The following is a 17,878-nucleotide window of genomic DNA, read 5'->3' as shown; positions in this document are numbered from 1 at the left end:
TTCTTTGGTGTGTGTGTGTGTGTGTGTGTGCCTGGTGTATGTGAGGGTGGGAGGAAGTGTGTGCATGCATGGTTGTGTGTCTGTGTATGTATGTGGGTGTGTGCATGGGGGGAGGTTTGGGTGTGTTTGTGTGTGTGTGTGTGTGTGTGTTTGTGTCTGTGGTTGTTTGTGTGTGTGTGTGTGTGTGGCTGGTGTCTGTGAGGGTGGGAGGAAGTGTGTGCATGCATGGTTGTGTGTCTGTGTATGTATGTGGGTGTGTGCATGGGGGGAGGTTTGGGTGTGTTAGTGTGTGTGTGTGTGTGTGTGTGTGTGTGTGTGTGTGTGTTTGTGTCTGTGGTTGTTTGTGTGTGTGGCTGGTGTATGTGAGGGTGGGAGGAAGTGTGTGCATGCATGGTTGTGTGTCTGTGTATGTATGTGGGTGTGTGCATGGGGGGAGGTTTGGGTGTGTTTGTGTGTGTGTGTGTGTGGCTGGTGTATGTGAGGGTGGGAGGAAGTGTGTGCATGCATGGTTGTGTGTCTGTGTATGTATGTGGGTGTGTGCATGGGGGGAGGTTTGGGTGTGTTTGTGTGTGTGTGGCTGGTGTATGTGAGGGTGGGAGGAAGTGTGTGTATGCATGGTTGTGTGTCTGTGTATGTATGTGGGTGTGTGCATGGGGGGTTGTTTGGGTGTGTGTGTGTGTGTGTGTGTGTGTGTGTGTGTCTCTGTGGTCTTGAAGTGACCTTGAAATTACCAGTCCAGCAATAACCTAAATCACACCCAACCCTTCATTAGTGACCTCTTCGTGTTTCCACTGAATATAACCCTCCTCAGGCCAATATATTTCCATACCAACTAGCCAGTAAAATAAAAAGAATGAAAAGTCTCTGTGCTGTTCTCAGTTTGTAGCCTCATGGGACACACTGAGCTAAAAGGTCAAACACATCATAGGTAGATGGTGTGTGTATATGTGTTCACCTACTGGGCATGTGAGCTTTGTTCTCTCATTTGTTCTCTTGCAAATCTGCACAGGCTATAAATGTTCCAAGATGATTCTGATTGTGATATATTGTAAGACTTCTTATCCCGTGTTCCATCTTTTGCTTCGTGCAAGATCTTCTGGTGTGAAAAAAAAACAGAATATCTCCATTTGTGTATTTGCAAAATATGTGATTATGCTAAAAGAGATACATACTGCTAAAGAGTCTATAAGGATATTTATTCCCCGTGATCCTGGTGTCTATACAGTATGTGGTGGGTATAAGCCATAACCTCATTTCATCTTCATTATCATAATCATATAAAACTCTTAACATTTACACCCTGCTGCCACTGGGCACCTTATGCACACTCATTCCAGCTGTTTATCCAAAGGTAGGTGTCAATCGTATGGAGTCGGAAAGTACTCGGAACCTCGGAAACTATGGTTTTATCACGTCTCTCTTTTCTTTTTTTACTACAGAATATTCACCAATTAGAGCTTTTTGGAGACATGTCTACTCCTCCTGATATAACCTCTCCCTCAGTGAGTATACACACACACACACACACACACAGAGACACCCAGATTTCTCTACTTACAATATATACTGTGCTTATGTACATACTGTGTTTTTGTTTTCAGACCCCTGCCTCTCCAGCTACGGTTCTAGACCCGACGCTGCTTCACCAGCCCCCCTCAGAGCTGTTTGCTGCATTCAACCCTGCCTCTGTGCCTGCCTCAGGTCAGTTTAACTATTTATATATGATATGGAGAGAGTGACAGACTAAATGAAGTGTTCTTTCCTCTTGCTGTAGAATATTGCTGTAGAAAATCTCGTTACTTGCCTGTATACTGAGTTGCATAGCAAACGCTTTACAAAGAGGATTAAATGAACTACCTGATGTTGCCTCAGTCCTGTGTGTGTAGGTGTTTGTGTGTAATTGTGTCTAATAGTGTCTAATAGTTTTGATTAGTGCAGTCATAAAGAACTAAGTGTAGAAACGACTCTCTGACGGATTTCTGCGGCTGTACCTCGGTGTGTATCTGTATCTTTGAGCTTTCTCTATGAACTAGGCAGGAGAATAGCTTAGTGTTGTCATGCTGATGTTCTTGCTCAGTTTTAGCTTATATTCTTGGCTAGAAACATAATATGCCACATAGGGTGTGATGTTTATAGTGCGATGCGCAGTTGCATTTTCAATCCCACTTTCCAAAGTTCCTGCCTGTCGAGACCCATATCCACGTGATATGTTCCTGACTTCAAGCCAAGCCTTTAAACGCCTATTTACCCCATCTGGGTTTTGTGGTTGTAAAATCTGCAACTAAACCTTTTTCAGAGACACAGAAAGAAATTCTGTGTGTCAGACACATGACAAAATCCTATATTAATATATACAGTAGAATATCTCACAAAACTAATTAAATACTGTAGTCACCATATTTGATGCTATTATAGAAGATGAAACCTTTATTAAATTCTTTCCTTTTGTGTCAGAGCACAGGGTCAGCCATGATACAGTGCATCTGAAGCAATAAGAGTTAAGGGCCTTGCTCAAGGGCCAAACAGTTGCAGCTTGGCAGTGCCGGGGCTTGAAACCCAATCCTCCAATCAACTACCCAGAGTTTTAACCACTTGAGCCACCACTGTCTCTTATAGAGTCCTAGATGAGGGGTGTCAAATACAAATTCTATCTGGGATACATTAGAACTTTTGTGGGCCATGAGCAAAGAGTATTCACTTTTTTTTTATTGTATTTCTATGCATTTTGTTAATTAACATCAATAACTTAGGATCTGGGGGGCACGGTGGCTTAGTGGTTAGCACGTTCGCCTCACACCTCCAGGGTCGGGGTTCGATTCCCGCCTCCACCTTGTGTGTATGGAGTTTGCATGTTCTCCCCGTGCCTCGGGGGTTTCCTCCGGGTACTCCGGTTTCCTCCCCAGTCCAAAGACATGCATGGTAGGTTGATTGGCATCTCTGGAAAATTGTCCCTAGTGTGTGTGATTGCGTGAGTGAATGAGTGTGTGTGTGTGTGCCCTGCGATGGGTTGGCACTCCGTCCAGGGTGTATCCTGCCTTGATGCCCGATGACGCCTGAGATAGGCACAGGCTCCCCGTGACCCGAGGTAGTTCGGATAAGCGGTAGAAGATGAATGAATGAATGAACTTAGGATCTGAACGGGGAACCTTCTGTTTCTTATGTCACTGCTCCATCAGCTTTTATTTCGCAGCCTATTTGATTATAAGCCTATTGCTATATCTTTTGGGATTTTTGTATCTTTCTTAAATCACACTGATGAAGGCCAGCACCTGATGGGTTTTAGAAAGGACACCGATGAACCTCTTTATGCCACAAACGGTTTGTCGTCTCTGCTTACCCTGTAATACAGTTCAGTTTAACTTACATGTCGGAGACAGCTGCTGCAGCCAGATTGACTTGTTCTAAGACACTAAACAGTGTATGATTAAAACATCTGGAAGTACACACCACATTACTCTACCCATCTGTCATTGTGTTGCTCTGTAAAAAAATTTTAAAATATTGTAAGCCTGAAGCTTGCAGAGCCAAACATTGTCCTACCTGCACGTCCTTCTTCAGCCCCTGAAGTTCATTTCAGCTAACAAGCTTACATTTCATACACTCCTAGTCATACACTCCTAGTCATATACTCCTAGTCATATACTCCTAGTCATACACTCCTAGTCATACACTCCTAGTCATACACTCCTAGTCATACACTCCCTCTGGATTGATTTGACTTGAAGAATGAATGCTTTCACTCTCTTAACCATGGCTATCGACATTCACCTAGCTTTGAATTTTTATACATACTTTTCTTTGTTAATTGTTGTGGAACAATATGGCGGTAATAAGCAAATAAGCTTTTAAAAAAGTTCAGTTAGATTTGGAAGTGTTATTGGGATATCCAAAAGATGTATTTCCATGTTTGTCCTTTGGATCGTGGGTAGAGAGGGAGAAAAAAAGGGTTCCCGTCTTCCATTTGTGTGTGGTTCGACAAAAAGACTTTAATGAAACTTTTGTTTGGTATCAGAGCCTTTGTGTTTGCTGTTGCATTTCTTGCCATTGTATGCTTCCTAATTCTCAATGTAATATGTATAGAATATATAAAATATATACAGTAGGTACAAGCAACTGAACAGTCAGTTATCGCAGTCGATGTGTTGGAAGCAGGGTGTAAGTGCACTAGGTGTAAGTGCAAGATATCAGTTGTTTTGACAATGGGCACGATGGCTATTCAGTTGTGGCTTTTGTGTTATGCAGTGGTTAGTATTTATAAAAAGTTGTCCAAGGAAGGACAACCGGCAACGGTGCCATGGGCACCCAATGTTCACTGACATACATGGAGGAGCAAAGGTTGCCCCGTATGATCTAATCTCAGAGAAAAGCTACTGAAGCCCAAACTGCTGAAAAAGTTAATGCAGTCTATGATAGAAAGGTGTTATAATACACAGTGCATCACAGCTTGCTGCGTATGGAGCTGCATAGCGGCAGACCATTCTGTGTAAACTCTGCAGACTGTTGGGTGTGAAAATCCCCGGAGATAAGACCTTTCTGATATTTCAAACCAGTCTATCTTGCACCAACATCCATACCTCAGTTAAAGTCACAGAGATGGCACTCATTTTGATGTCTGATGTGAATATTAACTGCAGCTCTCGACCTGCATCTACACGATTTTACGGATTGTGTTGCTGCCACATGATTGGCTGATACCTAATACAGTGGATGGCAAGTTTAATATATTGTATATTTTGTATTTTATTGGACATATCTTGCTTTTTTTTAAGAAATTGACACTGATGCATTTAGAAGTTATTACAAGTAGCAGTTGTTCTAGTAGTAGCAGTTCTAGAGGTAGCATATGAATAGATATTAGTTATTTTTTTAACAGATATTAGTGCCTGTATTTTTCTAAAACACATAATTAAGCTCATTTCAATATTAAGCTCATCCAATCTTCCTGTGCTGCACATAATTTAACAGGCACTCTCTGAACGTGTGTGGTGTTCCATGTGGCGCTGGTCATTTAAAGGAAAGAGATGCATAATGAAATAAGGACTTGTTTGATGTGAGTCAGGTTTTATAATGGACTCCTCCAAAGCGAGGTGTTCATTAGGGCCGGACCCATTGTGAGCAGTAATTACAGTACTTCATCTGAGATTTAAAGACCTTTTCACAGAGGAGAACTAGGTCGTCATCTTCTGCACATTAAGGTTCATGGCCTCACTCCAAGCCTCTTTAGCCTGAATAGTGTTTAAAGCTGATAGGGGAATTGGATCACTGATAATTATGGTTTTGTGTTACAATTACTACAGTATTTACACTTGGACATTTATTAGTTAATAACTGTTAGCATGAATATTAGCAATTTATACGTTTTTTGTCTGTAGTGTTTTGCATCAGTCAAACTCATACGACACTGATGTATGACTTATGACTGTATCCTTCCATCCCTGTCCTTTTTCCCTTTCCTTAGGTTACGTGACAATGGGAGCAGTGCCCCCGGGCTGGGCACAGCAGCAGTTCGCAGCCCAAGCACCGCTGGCATTCGGAGTTCAGTCACCAGTTCCCATGGCTCAGGTGTTACCTGGTGGGCAGCCGCTAATTTGGGGCCAGGCCAACCTCTTCCCCGCCATGCAGCAGCAGTGGGCAGCTATGGCCGGAGCCCACTTCTCACCTGCTGCCTTTGTCCCTGCACAGACCATGGGACCACTCCCAGCTGCAATGTTCCAAGCACTGGCACCCATGCAAATGGCGGCAGCATGTCCCACTGCTGGTCCTTCCCCAGGCACACCAACCGCAGGCACCTCAGCTTCCACGGCATCTAGCCCTCAACATGGCGAGCACTCATTGCCTGGACATACCAAGATGAACAAGGAGATGTTCAAGGACTTCCAGATGGCCAAGCCGCCACCCGGAGGTACACGTAAGAGTGAGCAGCCCAGTCTGGCATGCACCACAGACGCTTTTACTAGCTACTTCAGTAGGGTGGGACTGGCACAGGACAACGATGACTGTGACGACTTTGACATCTCCCAAATGAACCTGACGCCCGTCACCTCCACCACACCCTCCACCAACTCACGTGAGTTGAACGCTTGAATCAAACCAACTGTTGTTGTCACTGTTGCATCACTGATTTACTATTTAGGTTTTTTATACTTTTAAGTTCTCATCAGTGTCAGTGTAAGACATATCTTTTCCACTGTGAGGCACAACGATCAAAACTGTAAGGCAAAAAATCTTCACTGAGGCCCCTCGATTCTCTAGGGGCCACCTCTGCCCTTCAAGTGTGGAGTTTGCATTTTCTTACTGTACTTCTGGGGTTCCTGTGGGTATACCAGTTTTCTCCCCATGTCCATGTTCTGAGCTGTCTGTAGTGACTGTCTCTAAATTGTTTGTAGTGTGTGTATGTGTGTGTGTGTATGCATGTTTGTGCAGTTGTTCCATGTGTTCTATTCAGAGTGTCCCCGTCCGGAGTCCCAGTTAAAATCTCTAGGTCCCCTGCAACCTTGTACAGGATAAGAAGTTCAGAAAATGGATGGGTGGATGTACTCCAATATATATATATATATATTTTTGTGGTTTAAAACACTTCTGACATAAAGAATGACTTTTATTTTGACAAAAGGCATTTTAGAAAAAGTTTTACAATATTAACAGCCATATTTTTTTTTTTAATTTTTGAATATTCAAGTATATGAAATAGAGGAGCTTTTTATTACACTCACCACACTGCATTAAAACTGAGGCAAAAGCTTGTCTCTTCAGCCTTCTTTCAGGCTTTGACAGCGGTTCAGTGAACGTCGTTGCCATGTCATAGCATCATGATTCCCTGCGGGTGTAATCCTGACTTTGGGTTAATGTCTGTGTGGGGTTTCTGTACATGTTCTCTTTACATCTACTGTATATCTATAGGTTTCCTCTGGGTTTTTCCCACATCCCAAAAACTTGGCAGTAGGTGTTAATGGCTAAGGCATTTTTTTCACTAGGTGTGCATGCTGTGTGGGTGCCAAAAATAGATTCTGACAAATCCATGCATACCAAAGTTGAGTGTTTACTAAAAGAGTGTAATGATTTGCTTGTAACTTCCACTGTGCACTGAATCTTTTTATTCCTCTAGTAAAAAGCTGTGTGGTGGTCTATGATGCAACTCCTTAAGGAGCAGTGTCTTTACTCAGCATGAAAATGACAATTAATAATGAAGCGCAGCGAGATGGAAAAGGAAGGAAAAGAGAGAGAAAGAGAGAGAGAAAGAGAGAGAGAGAGAGAGAGAGTGCTCCAGCTGTGCAGTGCTACAAAATGGGGCATTCTGGAGAGCTACAGTACGCATTGTGTATTCTGGCCTGTTTGGATCCTCATATTCCTGTTGTGTTAAATACTGCTGTGAAAGTGCACATATTCACACACAGTTTGAGGGTCACACTCATTTATGAACTGACAATGAAGGTCTGTGAGCCTTCAGGCCTTCTGGGTTGTTCAGGTTAATACAAGGTTGAGAGCTGTTATTGCACGCTAAGCCACAGCGATGATGTGAGAGTGGATCAAAACAATTTTATCAAATCATTTTTATTGACATGAAAAGTAACGAAAGGAAATGAAACGCACAGAAATCTTACACCTTATCGGCCCCAAACCTGAAATGTTCATGTTTTAATTGCTGATAAATGGCTCGATCATATTTATGTAGTGATTGCAAATGAGCCGAGTGTTTTCCCAGCCCTAAAGTGCTAGAAAAAAATAGGAAAGTGTTGCAGTTCATTTCTCATCCATTTGGAATTTGTTTATAGCCATTTAGGCCAGTAGATAGCATAAATCTGCTAATGTAATTAAAGAGTTGTGATCTGCATCCACTTAAACCATTACTGTCCATCAAGCAAGCATCTGTCATGCCTGCTTTTATCATGCAATTCAGAAGCCTTTAACTTACCATTCTTTAAAACTGCATAATAGATGTTTACAGCCTATAACGTGTATTTTTTACATTTACACTGTTTCAGTCAAAACGGTTGCTTCTAAAATAACTTTGTGCTTGTACTATTATAGATATTATTTTAAGGTCGTTATGTTTCATCTAAAAAAAATAGCTTTTATTACTTACCTTTGAGGGGGTTTTGCTTTTTTTAAAGCAATTTTGCTATCATGTCAGAAAACATTATTCGCTTTCTGTAAGCTTGCTATGTATCTATCTATGTAGCGCTAATGTAAGTAAGTTTGCTAATGAATTCATCAGAAATAAAACAGTAAAATTCTGTAAATAATTTATCATTAGCTCGAATTTAATTTGCCACCTAGCCAAGTGTTAACTACTAAAATTTAGAATATTAGTTTCACCTAGAGATGGGGGGCATTAGTGGTGGCTTAGTGGTTAGCACGTTCGCCTCACACCTCCAGGGTTGGGGGGTTCGATTCCCGCCTCTGCCTTGTGTGTGTGGAGTTTGCATGTTCTCCCCGTGCCTCGGGGGTTTCCTCCGGGTACTCCGGTTTTCTCCCCCGGTCCAAAGACATGCATGGTAGGTTGATTGGCATCTCTGGAAAATTGTCTGTAGTGTGTGATTGCGTGAGTGAATGAGTGTGTGTGTGTGTGCCCTGTGATGGGTTGGCACTCCGTCCAGGGTGTATCCTGCCTTGATGCCCAATGACGCCGAGGTAGTTCGGATAAGCGGTAGAAAATAAGTGAGAGTGAGTGTGTTTCACCTAGCATTAGCAAGGAAACGGGTTAGTTAAAGCCAGCTATTTGGTAGCATATCAGCAAAACCTACCACAACATGATTTTTCAGAGAAGGAGACATAGAGACAGGTGAGAAAGGAGATGAATTGTCACTCTTTTTGTAGTTTTTTTCACTGGTGTTTGGATTATCGAATTCTAAACTGAGCCCACTGATATACACGAATACAGTGCAGTCAAGCTGCATTCACACATACAGTGATTTTGTCGCTGTAAGTCTTCAGTTGCTGTACTATAAAGTTCACAGGATGTTTTTCTACTACTGGCAACTAGTTTTTTATTAATTTTCTTGTTAAGCGAGATTTGGTGTTTGTGTCTAAAATTCAGAAGTGTTTAAATATACTGCATCATATCATACGAGATGAAGGAGAAGCAGTGTAGGCTCTTAGCCACAGATCACAGTGAAGTTCAACTTTATCATGTCACTGGACATGCCCACATACAGTCGCCGACGCTTGCTGTTGGTCATTTTGCAGGAAGTCTGTGGCTTTCTTGGAATATGAATGATCTCCAGTCATTCATTCCAGTGCTTTGTCACTGAGAGTCGCTGTATGTGTGAATTCAGCGTAAAGCAAACTGTGTAACTTTCGGTTCTATTGCTAATAAAACAGTTCAATTGTTACTGAATGTATTTTTTATCATGTGTCTATGTTTACGTTGTGTCCTCTTGCACAGCACCCACACCAGCCCCTCACCAGAGCTCACCGTCTAAAGCGTCATCGCAGGCCAGTGACCCGCCCACTGATGACTCGTTCGGGGAAGCAGAAGGCAGCCCCAGCCGCAGCGGCGAGGAAGACGCTGTGAGTAAACTCCACACTGCACGTACATATATAGCACCGTGTTTGCTTATTTATTTATTTATTTATTTATTTTTCTTTAATAGCCCAGTATGATGCCCCAGATTTACATGTACACATGCAATCAGTCACATCTACTGATTCTAAAGGTCAGACTTCTGCATAACAACCACGCTCCATTATTCTAATGCAACATCTTCACCTTTTCATTCTACTCACAGAGGTTGTGAAAGAAAAAAAATATTTTCATAACAAGCACCTTTTTGCATCTTTCGAGGGATGTTGATGAATCTCACAGGAAGCAGGAAAACACAGTACACTGGCTCATTCTTATTCAGCGTGCTCTTCCACGGATGGCCAATAACGTGTCAAATTAGTCCTTGGAGCTGACAGAAAGGCCATTAGGACATTATTAATCACACTTAGATTCCTATCATAAATCACACACCACTATTCTGTATTTAGTATCGTAAAACCTGATGAAACACTCAATAAGAAACTGGGGCTGATGCACTTTAAAAGGATTTGTATGTATATTTCATACATCTTCATCATTTCACATTAGAACCTACTTGGAATGACGATGATTTTAATTTACAAAAGAAAGTGTTTAAGAGATTCATTGAGCCCTGATACAGCTGTACCATGGTTTTAGACAGTTAGTCTCTCTCGATCTGTTTCCACGAGTCATCAGAGACCTGCCACTTGCTCTCACGTCTTCTCTTTTTTCATTCATATTTCTGCAGAAAAAAAGTCTGATTATTTCTGTTTAAATTATTCTTGCAGTAAGACTGCATTCTCATTTCTGTGATGGAGTAACGCACACAGACGCAGCACACAGCATACAATAAATATAGTATACACACACACACACACACACACACAAACATTCACACACACACACACACACACACAGCGCACAATAAATACACACACACATACACACACAGCGCACACACACACACACAAACGCAGCACACAGCATAAATAAATATAGTATACATACACACACAAACATTCACACACACACACACAAACATTCACACACACACACACACACACACACACACACACATAAACATTCACACACACACACACACACAAACATTCACATACACACAGCGCACAATAAATACACACACACACGCATAAACATACACACACAGCGCACAATAAATATACACACACACAAACATACACACACACACAAACATTCACACACACACACAGCGCACAATAAATACACACACACGCATAAACATACACACACAGCGCACAATAAATATACACACACACAAACATACACACACACACACAAACATTCACACACACACACAGCGCACAATAAATACACACACACACACACACACACACAAACATTCACACATACAGCGCACAATAAATACACACATAAACATACACACACACACACACACAGTGCACAATAAATACACACACACACATAAACATACACACACACATTCTCATTTCTGTGATGGAGTAACGCACACAGACGCAGCACACAGCATACAATAAATATAGTATACACACACACACACACACACACACAAACATTCACACATACAGCGCACAATAAATACACACATAAACATACACACACACACACACACAGTGCACAATAAATACACACACACACATAAACATACACACACACAGCGCACAATAAATATACACACACGTCACTTAATAAATACAAAGCCACACATACAGTGCACAATAAATACAAACACACAACAGATAATACATTTACACAAACATACACACAAACACATACAGCATACTTAAACATACACACACAAATCACACACACAGCGGACAATACGTTTACAAAAACACACAGACACATCACCCAATAAATATGCACACACATACAGCACACAATAAGTACACTCACACAACAAATATAATAAGGATACACACACACATAACATACACACACAGCGCACAAACACGCACACATCAGCCAATAAATACAAACCCACACATACAGTGCACAATAAATACAAAAACACAACAGATAATAAATTTACACAAACATACATACATCACCAAATAAATACACACACATAAACATACACACACACAGCGCACAATAAATATACACACACACAAACATACACACACACAAACATTCACACACACACAGCGCACAATAAATACACACACACACAAACATTCACACACACACAGCGCACAATAAATACACACACACATAAACATACACACACACAGTGCACAATAAATACACACACACACACACAGCGCACAATAAATATACACACACGTCACTTAATAAATACAAAGCCACACATACAGTGCACAATAAATACAAACACACAACAGATAATACATTTACACAAACATACACACAAACACATACAGCATACTTAAACATACACACACAAATCACACACACAGCGGACAATACGTTTACAAAAACACACAGACACATCACCCAATAAATATGCACACACATACAGCACACAATAAGTACACTCACACAACAAATATAATAAGGATACACACACACATAACATACACACAGCGCACAAACACGCACACATCAGCCAATAAATACAAACCCACACATACAGTGCACAATAAATACAAAAACACAACAGATAATAAATTTACACAAACATACATACATCACCAAATAAATACACACACATAAACATACACACACACAGCGCACAATAAATATACACACACACACAAACATTCACACACACACACACACACAGCGCACAATAAATACACACACACAAACATACACACACACAGCGCACAATAAATACACACACACATAAACATACACACACACACAGTGCACAATAAATACACACACACAGCGCACAATAAATATACACACGTCACTTAATAAATACAAAGCCACACATACAGTGCACAATAAATACAAACACACAACAGATAATACATTTACACAAACATACACACAAACACATACAGTGTACTGTACTTAAACATACACACACAAATCACACACACAGCGGACAATACGTTTACAAAAACACACACACACACCAACCAATAAATATGCGCACACATACAGCACACAATAAATACACTCACACAACAAATATAATAAGGATACACACACATACAGTAACATACACACAGCGCACAAACACGCACACATCAGCCAATAAATACAAACCCACACATACAGTGCACAATAAATACAAAAACACAACAGATAATAAATTTACATACATACATCACCAAATAAATACACACACACACACACAAATACACACACACACAGAGCACACACACAGGTGCTAAGAGCAAAGCACCAGACGCCTATTAATTCAGCGAGGTCTAAAGAGCTTATATAATTCAGCCCAAAACCTTTCACATGAAAACATAACAATGTGCAGAAAGCAGGATTTCACATGACCATTAGCACAAAGAGTGGAAGGATGAATAGATGTCAGGATGCATGGAGGAAGGAGAGATATGAAAAGATGAATGGATTTCTCTGTGCTCTTTTACCCTTTACTGGCTTTTTTCTGTTTTCACTCTGCTTACTGTAATTTTCTCTCTCACTCTTCCCCAACCTCATCTCTTCTTTCTCTTTCTCTATTGCCCTAAATTCACTTTCTGTCCTATTTTCTTTCTTTTATCGCTATCATTCTTTATTTTTTTTACTCCTGTTTTTCCTCTTGGTACTCCCTGAACTCTTTGTCTCGATCATCTATATTTCTGTTTTTCACTCCATTTCCCTCTGCCACCTGTGTCTATCCTCCCCCTATCCATTATTCTTACTGTCTTTTTATTGTGTGCTCCAATTTCTCCATCATTTTTTTTTTATTATTTCATTTTCGGTCTAATTTCATCCAACATCTGTTTCTACCCTCCTTTCTTCCACCTTTCTGTTTTTCTACATTTTCTCTAATCTCTCTCTCTCTCTCTCTCTCTCTCTCTCTCTCTCTCTCTCTCTCTCTCTCTCTCCATTTTCTACCTTTTCTTATTCATTTATTGATTGATCTCATCTCTCTATCTATCTATCTATCTATCTATCTATCTATCTATCTATCTATCTATCTATCTATCTATCTATCTATCTATCTATCCTGACCCCTTCAACCCCCGTCCTCCCCCTTACAGGCCGGAGACACACAGTCTCCGAGTGTGAGTGAGCCTCAAACAGAGCCCGGTGGCTCTGAGCCAGACAGTCCTAAGGTCGGTAGCTAAATAGCAGCAGGTCGGGGTAGGTATCTGTCCTGTTTTTCTTAATTCTTCTCCTCTTAATGTCAGCCTGCTCCAGCCTTGATGCCGTTTCAGCACACTACTCCACTACATAGCCCCGATACATTGTGGCTGTATCTCTCTCTCTCTCTCTCTCGCTCGCTCCTTTCCCCCTTTCTTCTCTGCCTCTGTGTTTCCATGCTCTGTCATCCCTCCACCCTTGCCTGCTGCTACCTTAAGAAGTTATGTGCCTTTTGTGCATTTTTTCTTTTAATTTTATGTATGAGAAAAAGTTCCTTTGTTCCCCCCACAGCTGCCTGAAGAGTGTGAGTATCAGAGTGTGTATCAGAGCTGTTGAGTTGCATTGATTTTGAATGACAGTCTGGCATGGCATATACACCAACATCCTTACATTTAACATCTAAGCATCTGTGTTGTGTTGTTTTATGCATTTGTATCTGTGCTAGATTGTACTGTACATCAAATGAAGCTTTGCAAACTGTATTGTACATGGAAGGTATATGAATTTCTGTAACTGTTTTGACAATCTGTTTGTAACCATATAATAAAAACTATTTATTATAGTTTGACAAACATCACATCACAATTGCAGCATGCAGCATTTTTAAGGACAACGTGCTATTTATTCGTTCGTATCATGCAGCTAAAATTCACACCCACAGCATTCGATTGACAGCTCTGCTTCTGTGAAAGCGTGACTACAAACCGGATTGCGGACACGGTATCTCGCAGATGGAGTGAGAGCACAAAGCGAAGTGATACCAAATGCAAGGATCGCTATTACGTGTACAATTTAATAACATCAGCCATTAATATTGCTGTGCACAAAATACTAGTGAATTTGAATTATGCAATTGAATCATCTCATATTATGCTCTCTCATAAGGGAAATACAATTGCGCGTGCATGTTTAATTAGCCTAGAAAATGCTACCGTATCCAATGACTTGACAGTACGTTTACCAAAGAGCAAATTAAATAATTACATTCAGCCGGTTAAGATTTTTCCCTCTCTGTGTGATTGGAGCTGCATAATATAGAGGTATGTGCTTTAGTTTAGATCTGAAAGCCGTTAGATTCTCTGTAGTTTGTAGCTAGCTATCACAAAGAGCTAAGATAACTAAAGATAAACCTGGTTGTATATTCAAAAAACACTTTAAAATACGCAAGTAATCATACAATTTCATGAGGTTGTGGTGGCTAAATAAAGTGTCACCAGTTTGAAGGGGAATTAGCAGGCTAGCCTAAATACTACCTTCATTATATTTAGCTTTCATATCAGTCTATTGAATATGTAGTGAAGTGGTTTCTACATGACACTGCTCTAAAAACCTAATTAATTAGTACTTTAATTCATTTAAAATATAGACTTCTTTAATAAGAGATGTTAAATGTGCTTTTATATCAGAATAGACTCTAAACACCCTTCTCTCAATGCTTACTCTTAGTAAGGACAACAAATATATATTCTCAAAGCACTTAAGTAGGAAACCCTACACACCAACTCGGTTATCTAATCAGCCTATTGAGTTTTTGAGATTTTGGTAATGTTCCGATGTATAAGCCATCAGAATGTGGAAAAATCTAATCTCAGTGATAGTTTACTGAGATTTACTCAGTAGGGTGCAGTGAAGTCAAATCATCAGAGCCTCAATTCCGTGGATGGAAACATCTTGTTGTTGATAGATAATCAGTCTGTACAATTGTGGTGAGCGGAACAACATCTCAAAATGCTCACCACATTGAACGCTGAAGCGTTCGAACCATGTCTGGGTCTACTTCAATCAGCTGAGAACAGACTGCTGAGGCGGCGTTTGACACAGCAAACTCTGGAAAGCAAAAGGCTGGAAAAATGCAGCCTGGTCTGATAGATCTGAGTTTGTGTTGAGGATCACAGATGGTAGTACAATTTGATGGTAGCACAATTTGGCACTAACAGCATGGAGCCATGGACAGAACCTGTCTTGTGTCAACAGTACAGACTGTTAGAGGTGGTATACTGGTGTAAGGAATGTCTTTTTTGTACACTTTGTGCCTGTTAAACCCGATCAATAGTTAACTGAATAGCACTGTATCCCTTCATGACCACAATTTACCATCTTTTATTACCATCTGATTACCTCCAGCATGATAACGCACCGTCATGAAGTAGAAGTCGTATCAAACTGGTTTAATAAACATGACAGTGAGATTTTTTTGACATAAGCCTTTAAATTCTTCAGCAATGCATTATTAAAGATGTGTGCAGTATTTTTGAAGGTGTTATGAAGGCACAGTGCATGTTTGACTTACAGAATTGAATGAACCTTAACCGTCAAGGTTGTGTATTATCATTTTGTGTTTTTTAAAGACATTGTGGTAAACACAAAGAGCTTTACTGGCATCTTTAAATCTTGTGACATTATCTTTTCTGGGTTTGGAAAAATCAGCATTCCAGTCTTAAAGGTTTTTGAGCAGTTTGTTTGGACAGATTTAGTGGTGATTAAGCATGATTGGATGTTTGCAGTGTCAGTCAAACTGACTAAAAAAATTCTACCTTTGTGTACAATTTGTTTTGGTTGGAGACATAATTTGGTCAAACACCTGTAATTTGTCATTTCAACATCATCCAATATACGTACGATGCTGCACGGATCCACAGCGCACTATTCCATTCCGTATCTCAGCGGTGGGTAAGCTTACTGTGTAATGTAGTGCTCTGCACTGATGTATGCCTCCGTGAGCTAATCTAGTATGCGTCTAGGAACCCAAGTAGCCTCCTCGATCAGCTGTCAGTGGTTTGTGTGTGTGTGGGGAGTGGCTACTCTCTGGATCTGCTGTATAAAACTTTAATAAAGTGTGTAGAAACAGAGCTGTGTGTCAGTGTGTGCATGCACACCAATTTACCAGCCTCATTACTGGGTTGTGGGGTTTAATAATGCCGGATGGCCACCGAGACACGTACAGATGCTGAAACACTGGAAAGAGCAGACCTTATGTATATAAGACATTTTAAAATTTACATTTTTTGATTCATATAACTCATTTTAGAGGTGGCAGATATATTGGCAAAGAGGTTTTTATCCAGGGAATTTTATACTGTTTTTGTTAGTCCTCTGTTGGTGGTGGTATGTGTGGAATCCTCATGTGTAACACCTATTAGATGTCACTGAAGGATGACAAATTCAATCAAATTAGCTTATGATTAGATCCTGAATGTTAAACTGGAATCTTTAAATGAAGTGTTCCTTATTTTGAGATTTCAACAGTTGTATCCAACTTGGGTAAGTGGTAGCTCAGTGGTTAAACTGTTGGACTGTTTGACTAGATGGGTGCGTGTTCAAATCCCAGGATTACCAAGATGACCCTGCTTGGCCCCTGAGCAAAGCATTTAACTCACTTGTATAAAACACAATAAATATAACTAGCTTTGGTTAAAGGTGACCGCTAAATGATGTAAATGTATGCAACTATTACTGCATTATAGCTAAAGCTTGATGACATCATTTAAATGAATGGTATAATATTGCCATAGATTTGTGGTACTTAAGTCATGTCAGAAACATCATATTTATGAGTAGAACACACCACAACATCATAATTATGAGTGGGAAACTCTGAATTCTCTTTGGGTTGAGATTCCAAGTTGTGTCATGTCTCAGAAAACACTGTGGAATCAGTGGATGAAGCGTCTGTAGTTGACAGTAATTGTTGTGTTTGGTACGTTATTGAAAATGGTACATTTTTATCACTTATAGGAGAAAAGTGGTTTGATAATGGTATGATGTTAGAAATATAAACTTTTCAGTGGCCTTAGAAATCCATTAAACTCTAAAGCAAAACACACTTGATGTGCATTCACTGTTCTTCGTTTTCTAGAATTAAAGTAAAAAAAAAAACTTTGCTGTATTTTTTTGTAGTTAATTAAGAGAAAGTACACCTCCATCTTGCAGAGAAACAAAGTGACTTGACTGAACCTGACTTCCCGATTTGTAAATATGAATTTATATTTGAGCTTATAAATATATGCTGGGAGTGGAGGAGGTGGGGTGGGGTGTCGGGGGATTTGTTAACGATTAAAAAACATGGATGCTTCTATGCTTGTCATTTTTGAGGAGTAAGCTAGCAGGTTAACCGTG

At 40.3% G+C, this 17,878-nt stretch overlaps 1 protein-coding gene across 5 annotated transcripts in view; it reads left to right on the top strand.

Moving 5' to 3' along the window:
* The window catches only part of dab1a (DAB adaptor protein 1a), a 156,852-nt gene that overhangs the window by 131,665 nt on the left and 7,309 nt on the right, over nt 1-17,878 (top strand). For 4 of the 5 annotated variants that reach the window (XM_060866671.1, XM_060866670.1, XM_060866674.1 and 1 more), the window contains 4 exons: nt 1,440-1,502; nt 1,602-1,701; nt 5,459-6,067; nt 9,386-9,510. In XM_060866671.1, the coding sequence (XP_060722654.1) occupies nt 1,440-1,502; nt 1,602-1,701; nt 5,459-6,067; nt 9,386-9,510 (897 nt within the window). Of the gene's footprint in view, nt 1-1,439; nt 1,503-1,601; nt 1,702-5,458; nt 6,068-9,385; nt 9,511-13,659; nt 13,908-17,878 lie in introns of those variants that run through there. The other variant, XM_060866675.1, reaches the window with a different exon arrangement.

This window comes from Tachysurus vachellii, chromosome 3 (assembly GCF_030014155.1).
Source record: "Tachysurus vachellii isolate PV-2020 chromosome 3, HZAU_Pvac_v1, whole genome shotgun sequence".
Taxonomy (NCBI): domain Eukaryota; kingdom Metazoa; phylum Chordata; class Actinopteri; order Siluriformes; family Bagridae; genus Tachysurus; species Tachysurus vachellii.
Note: the sequence above shows the minus strand (reverse complement) of the source record. Positions and strands in the feature narration are given on the sequence as shown.